This window comes from Arachis duranensis, chromosome 6 (assembly GCF_000817695.3).
Source record: "Arachis duranensis cultivar V14167 chromosome 6, aradu.V14167.gnm2.J7QH, whole genome shotgun sequence".
Taxonomy (NCBI): Eukaryota; Viridiplantae; Streptophyta; class Magnoliopsida; order Fabales; family Fabaceae; genus Arachis; species Arachis duranensis.
In genome coordinates, this window is record NC_029777.3 from 15,193,095 (window position 1) to 15,200,863 (window position 7,769).

Here is a 7,769-nt window from a genome sequence, read left to right on the forward strand (position 1 = left end):
AACTTCACGTGAAGTCAACTGCACCTGAGTTTCCACTTTTTAATAAATCTCATAAACAGAGAGAGAGAGGCTAATTAATTAAAGGGTCGGAGGTGAGGGGGAGCAGAAACGTCGCTTTCTAATTGATGAATAGGTGGGTATGTATATGTAACAGTTAGCAATATATGATGATGATGATGATGAAGACAGCAGTGAAATAACTCCCCCGATTTTGACGTGTGTTTAATTCCTTCCCCTCTAATTCACCTACGCAACCCCATGAATTAATTAATTAACTCCATAACTCAACACTTGCAATATTGCTCTGTCTAAGCGGTTCTCCTTGTCCTTTATTCTCTCATTTGCTCACGTGGCACCTCCCCTTCTTGCAACGTGGCAGTCTAAACTCCGATTTCCAGAAGCGGTGACTGACCACCACTACATACACCGCTTTTCTTTCTCCAAGATTAAATAAAAAATGACAAGAAGCGGTGGAATGTTTAGTTTGAGAACATTTGTGTTAGCGCCTTTTCTCTTCCACTTGCCCCTGTTTCCTCGTTAGTTGTGCTAATGATTCACTTCACTGCCATTGCTATTGCTTCTAATTTAGTACTCCTACCGCTTTACCAACATTTTCTCATATATCCTTGTGCCTCCAATTTGGTGCTTCTTAAATTTGCCTGCCTTATCAACGGCTATTAATGTTTAGTTTGGGACTCAGAGTGCACATAAATCAAGGTACAATTAGTATTAATTATTTTGTGGGCATTGCTTACGCTGGCCCTTGTGCAGGGATGGTGCTTCCAGTAAAAGACCTGGATCTCAAGTGTTATCAACATTGCAAAAGTAAAGCAGGCGCCCCCCTTTTCCTTTTCACTTTTCAGTGCTAAGCCATAAATGATCAAACCAATTACTTCCCCAACGATACACACTTGGACTTTTCAAATATAAATTTCAAACCTCAAACCAAACTTTTCATCTTTCTCTTTTGTTCTAAAGAGTAAATGGACTCATGCTAACACCATTTTACTAGTAATTTCTTGAATTGTTTGAAACAAAGCATTGAAATATTAGAGCCAAGGCAATGATATTTTTTGATGCCATGTTGTGTTGTCAATTAGAACAAAAGTTTTGAAATAAGTGATTTTAAAGGCATGAGTTTAAGTCGTAAAAAAAATCGAATACAATAATTAAGTTAGACTACGGATAAATATTACATACATTTTTGATGCAGTTTATTTTTGGATTTTGTATTAATGTAAGATGTTTGTATACCAAATTATTTTTTATTGTGTTTTTAATTAATTAAACTAATAAAGCAGCCTTTAATAACATTATATTAAACTCTTAATTTAAGAAGCAACAGTATATGTTCTGCTCATATTCAGCAAAATTTTGAAGTTCATTATAATACCATGTTACGTTATGTCCTATTATCGAAAACCATAGTAGTAAATTGCTCAAATTGAGACTATTTGCTAGCAATATGAATTAATTAAGTTGAGGTTATTTCTTAATTAGTAAATTGACTCAACTTTATCCAATTATACATAGATAAGACCAACTTTACGAGTAAAAAATAATTAGATTTTATTAAGTAGATAATAATTTTTATAAATAATATGAATAATTAATTCTAAAATTAGTAAAAGAAAGTAAAAATATAATATATTTTTAAATTATTCACCTAAATTTTAATATTAGAATAATTATCTGTACATTTAATAAATTAAACATTTAATATATTAATTATTTATATTATTTAATATTTTTATTACCTATCATTACTTTTCCAAAATAAAATATCAAAACAAGCAAAATGTAATTTTACCACGTCCCAAAATCATTTTAAAACTCTGTAAGTTTAGGTAGAGAATAAATTCATAACTGGAAATTTGATGACATCACTGGTTGAAAACAATATTATATTTCGAAACTAATGCAGGAGTAGTACATGTATATAGTATAGAATAATAATTTTGGTGTTTTATATTATATGGAATAGGTGTTGGCATGATCCGTTTGGCATTTAGGAGAGAAGTGAAGGGCAAAAGTATCATTTAACATACCTAACAGAAAGTGGTCTCGCTTGTTGGTGTTTAAAGAAGAGAAAAGCGGGAGTGCGACTTAGAAACCTTTCTTCCTTCGCTTTTGTGTCTTTAGACAGTGGAAATGGAAGCTTGAGTGAGAGGGAGGAAGCTTCTTCATACTTGAGTGACATAAACATGACGAGAGGAATGGCACGTGACCACCACGATCTTGAGAAACAGATTCAGAAGCAGATGGGTTGCATGGCCGGCTTCCTTCACATCTTCGACCGCCACCACATGCTCGCCGGAAAACGCATCTACTCCGCCAAAACACTCCCTCCCGTATAAATTCATCCATTCTTTCCTCCTAAACAAACCTCTTTCACTCTAATGCTACGTCGTTTTAACAAACTTCTATTCATTTTGCAGGGAAGCGACACGTCACCGGAGCCGGAAAACAACAACGCTGTGTCTGACGTGGAATCGACACACGCACCGTCCACCCCGGAGCGCGTGACGCAACCTCCCACGCCGGAAGCTACAACTCCGCGACCGAAGACTCCCGTTCCCCTTCCCGCATTCGAAGTCAAGGAAGGCACGCGGTCTCCATGGAAGTTTTCCAGGGAGGCTCCGAGGCTTTCGTTGGATAGCAGAGCCGTCGTTGACGCAAAAGGAGCGCTTCACCCGAGACAGATCCGAGCCAGCAGCAACAACAACAACACGCCACAATCTCCTGCTGCTGACGTGGACAAGCAGCGCCGATCCACCAGCGTCATTGCAAGGCTCATGGGATTGGATGAGCCTTCCCAAGACTCGGATCCTGAACCGGAGTTGAAATCCGAGCTCCGAAGATCAGCTTCGGAGTCTAGGCTTCCCAGAGATCTGAACCTGAACCAGTACCAGTACCAGTACCGTTTCTTCGACCCTAACGGTTTTCAGTTAAAGCAGTTAAGCTCTCGTGACAGTGCATCATCCGGTAATAATGCTGATAATTTTCTTGATACCAATGCATTTTCAAAACGCAATGGCAGATTCTCAGATCCAAAAGCTTTCACCGTACGGAACGCCAAGGCAGAGCCAACCAGAGCTAATATCAATATCAGAAACAGGGGAGCCGTACAGAGGAAGAGCTTCTACGATTCCGCTGACATTTTCCCTGATACCAAACAACACAGTGCCTCTATCTACGGCGAGTTCGATCGGAGGGTGAAGATGCGAGGCATCGATGAACCTTCCAAAGATCTAGAGACGCTCAAGCAAATCCTTGAGGCTGTGCAACTCAAAGGCCTCCTCCATTCCCGCAACTACGAGTCTACGATTAACAACCACCGGAACCTTCTCTTGGAACGGAACGACTCTCCTATAGTCTTGATGAAACCAGGGAGGCCTTACGGTTCAGCTTTGTACCGAACCGGTAGGCTCGGGAATGATTCTCCTCCACCTTCCAGCTTCGGGTACAGTCCCCGGGCTCGTCGAAACAATGAGATATTGCTTAGCCCGAGGCGCGAAACTGATAATGGCAACATGAGGGCTGTGTCTCAGGCCAGGGCCAGAAGCCTGTGCTCTGCAACGCGCGGTGAGAGCGAAATGAGGAGCCCGAACCGGATGCGAAAGGTGAGTGGTGACTCTGGTGGTATTAACAGAGGAGTTGCGCCGGTTAGAGTTAGCTCGAGGACTGTTGCACCTGAGCAGCACGTGACGAGCCGATCGCCGAGAATGAGAAGAGGGACTTTCCAAAAGGAACATAAAGCGGCGATGGGAGCGGCAGAGGATGCATATTCCACCGTCTCAGAGAGCAGTTTCAGCACTTGCTCACAGACTGATACAGAGGTATGCCAAATTAACGCCTACTTAAATGTTTAAAGCTTATTATTGTAAACTTATCATACTTATATTAATCCAATCAAGAAATTCCTATAAGAATCGTAGACTCTGGATTTGAATAACATGAATCAAATTGAAATCAGAATCTATGATTTTTATTTAATTTAGCTGGATATTTCGGATGATTGCTAAAGTATTTTTTAAAAAAAAATATTATTTAGTTTAAAAATATAAAAATAAATAATTTTTAAATATTTAATATTTATCTTGAAAGATCATTTTAAAAAATTCGATATCAAATTAAATGACACCAAACTTTTATTGTTGGATTTTATTCGTTGTTTGTTGTTACATAATTTTGGTAGTGCATAAACTATAAAGAGATGATGACAATGTGTTTGTGATGCAGAGGTTGAAAATCGAGGAGAACAGGGAAGGGAGGAGTCTACTGGAGAGGTGCGACAAGCTGCTGAACAGCATAGCGGAGATAACGGCATCAGGGCAGGGAGAGTCGCAACAACCGAGTCCAGTATCGGTTCTGGACTCGTCGTTTTACAAGGAGTCGTCGTCGTGTTCGCCATCACCGGTGATGAAACGGTGCATTGATTACAAAGGTGAGTGAACATTGACGTATTATTACACCAGTACACACATAAGTCGTTATCAGGTTCATCATTACTTCACTTTAGTAGCGTTAGGGTTGTGTGTGCTCATAGTCAGAGGAAAGAGTTAATATGGTGGTGGTGACGTTTTGGGGGTAAGGCATGTCTTGGCCTTTTTAAGCACAAAACTGTTTTTTTCCTTTCCTTCACTAGTCACAACTCCAACCTACCCGACCTCCACAACCAAGGACAGTTGATGTTTTGTCCTCTCTGGCTTCAATCCCATCTATCTACCCCCTCTAGCCTCTATTCTACCCTAAACCCTACTCGCCAATTGGGACTAGTCCTAGTGGTTCCCAATTAGAATTCAAAGTTATCCTTCGTGGACCAATGACTTGATACTTGGGACACCTACGTGGTTGGTTCATTGACTACGTCTAAAGTGCAATTGTACAATCACGTGGGAGTGGGAGTGGCAGTGATGCCCATCCAGCCATCCTCGCTATTGCTGTCCTCACTCCTCATCATGCCCCCTTTCCAACTTTTAATACCAAACTCCCAAATTCAATTTAATTCAATTCAATTCATGTTCCATAACAATAAAATAATAATAAAGATAAAGAATAACTGTCTACATACTGTACCAACTACCAAGTAAAAAAGTTTGAGTCAATGTGGGTGAGGTGTGGTTGACAGTTGTCAGAGTCAGGATGGAATATACACACAGTGTCCGTATCTTTGTGTGTGTTACTTTTGTTAATTTGCTTACGTGTTTTTGAGAGTAATGTTATAATGAATATAACTGAATTACAGAGCAAGCAGGGGATTCAGAAGATGAAATGTGGAATGCAGCGTTGTGGTGCAGCGAGGACACCGATTTCCTATACGTTTCGGAGATACTGCGTGCTTGCAACCACTTGCCGGAGGACAGCGACATCTTCCTTCTGCTGGAGAAGCAGCAGTACCTAAAGGGGAACGACACCTCCAAGGCCTCCACGCTTCGGAGACGTTTGATCTTCGACACAGTTCGCGAAATCCTCCACCGAAACCGCCGCCTTCCGCCCTGGAAAGAGGCCTCCTGGGCTGAGAATACGGAACTCTTGCGGCGGATTTGGACGGAATTTCGGAGGATCCGAGGGAGGGAGGAGGAGGAGGAGGTGTCTGAGGAGCTGTTCGAGGTGATATGCGGTGTGCTTAGAAAGGACGTGGCGGAGGAAGGGGTGGACGAATGGGGAGAGCGCCATGTGGAGATGGGAGATGTGGTGTTAGACATGGAGCGCCTCGTGTTCAAGGACCTCATTGGTGAAACCATTAGAGAGCTTGCGTGGTTGAGGAAACCTCAATTTAACAAAAGCATATCAGTCTCTGCGTACCGCAGGAAGTTGTTGTTTTGATTGAAATTAAGAACACTAATGAATCAAGTGAATGGATTTTGAGGGCAAACAAAAGAGAAGAGAGAAGAAAGCAGCAAAGTGGGCAATAACACAATACACACAAAGAAAGTAGAACAAAAAAGAAAAAAGAAAAGAAAAGAAAGAAAAGAAGATCGCTTTGTTTAAATTTTGGCGCGCTTGCTTCTTTTGTTTTGGTTGTTTGCTTGCTTTGCTTTACGTTTACCCTCCTTTTAGGTAAAGGTGGCTTTGCTCCTTTTGCTCCTTATTGGCTGCATTAGGAATTTCACACCTGAAATCTAGGCAAATCTAAACAATGGTGACCTTTTGTTAATTTTGTGAAAAAATGAAATGTCTTCTAATGATTGTTACGTTACGTGTGGTGTCGTGAATCCTAACTAACAAAAAAGGGGTACTAGAAGGATGGAAATGTCAAATTGCAAAGCGTAAAATTTCAAACTTGATGTCTCAGGACACCAGAAAGAAGGTTTATTTAATCATGTTTACTCCAAACTGATGAGATCACATGAAGAATATGCTATATCCATACTAAAAATGAGTTATTGAATTAGTTACTTGTATATAACATATATTATTGCATATAAAAATATATAAAAGAATATACATATAGTATTTTTAATGTTTGGGATAGATAATAATAATAATGAATAGTGAATAAAGGAAAATAAATTTTCTCAATTTTTTAATTATTTTGTACAAAAATGATTTACTAAAATTAACTATTATGTATTTATGTATAAATACATATGTAGTTTAATTTACCTTTAAAATATATTTTATATTTTAATGTGTATTTTATATTAATAATTAATTTTGGTAGCTAATTTTAGTATAATACCTAACATAGTTGTATTTTGTAAAATATAATTTTTTATTTTTTTTAATTCCACTTGAAGAGTATAAGATAAAAAATAATTGAGAGAAAACAATATATAAATATATTAAAGGACGCCTACATTTTGAAGGACGTGCGGTTTTGTCCTTTCATAATTCATAGATATATATTGAAGTTTTGGCGCTTGGTTAAGTTACTTTGATCATTTAAATTAACCTCAGAAAAGAATGACGTCATAAATATAGTTGTATTATGAATTGGAAAACATGGCATTAATTTCTGAATAAACGAGATAACAAATTAACAATAGTATGTAGAAGCAGAAAACTACGAGCTTATACAAATACCAAAGATTGTGGTTTTCCCCTCAATATATGTGGCAATTGGTGGTCCTACAAGCAGAATTGGGATGAATTGGAACGAGTACAACTAGAATGCAGCCCTTGTGGACTTTAAGAAGCAGAATCATTTGATTGCTTGCTTGTAAGTAAAAATGTAAAATACTGTCTGTCTTATTAGGGATAAGATGCAAATTATTAATAGGTCTTATTAAACGAATGATTGGTGTGATTATGGCACTGTCAGATTTGCTTCATGTATTTCAAAAATCGTGAATCTAAATGGAGCAACAGTAGCAATACACGAGGAATTGAAAAACATGTTGGCTCCAAGGGCATCACGCGTGGATATGGAGCTATTGACAGGAGAGACACTAGACCCTACTCTCCTCTCCTTTGCTAACTGACTCTACTCTGCTACGATGCATGTTACACAATTAACATAATCTCATTCTATCCAATCATTGCTACAGAGTTTTGAATGACAATGACTAATATATATCATAATCATACCAACCACTTTTTTACCAACAGATATATGATTGCATTTCGAGAAAATGAGAAAATCTTTATCTATTTATTTATTTATTTTAACCTAACGTCACCCTTAAGGTTTATATACAACTTCAAGGAACAAATTGTGCATATTTTTATGGTGGATGGAATTGCTGGATGATTACATTAACTACTTGATCTATCAACCTTCTTTTTGTTGGTTCTGAATTTAGGAAGAGAACAAGCACTTGATG

General features: G+C 38.5%; 1 protein-coding gene across 1 annotated transcript; it reads left to right on the top strand.

Moving 5' to 3' along the window:
* Nucleotides 1–2,017: 2,017 nt before the first annotated feature.
* On the top strand, nt 2,018–6,021 carry LOC107493166 (protein LONGIFOLIA 2). Its single transcript, XM_016114254.3, has 4 exons — nt 2,018–2,351; nt 2,439–3,839; nt 4,243–4,447; nt 5,249–6,021. The coding sequence occupies exons 1-4, from the start codon at nt 2,205–2,207 to the stop codon at nt 5,827–5,829; spliced, it is 2,334 nt and encodes a 777-aa protein (XP_015969740.1). The 5' UTR covers nt 2,018–2,204; the 3' UTR covers nt 5,830–6,021.
* Nucleotides 6,022–7,769: the final 1,748 nt, after the last annotated feature.

Excerpts from the sequence above, each read along its gene's own strand:
- LOC107493166 (XM_016114254.3), top strand. The coding sequence starts at position 2,205 with ATGACGAGAGGAATGGCACGTGACCACCACGATCTTGAGAAACAGATT. Across the intron at positions 2,352-2,438 it reads CCGCCAAAACACTCCCTCCC|GGAAGCGACACGTCACCGGA; the intron begins GTATAAATTCAT and ends TTCATTTTGCAG. Across the intron at positions 4,448-5,248 it reads ACGGTGCATTGATTACAAAG|AGCAAGCAGGGGATTCAGAA; the intron begins GTGAGTGAACAT and ends ACTGAATTACAG.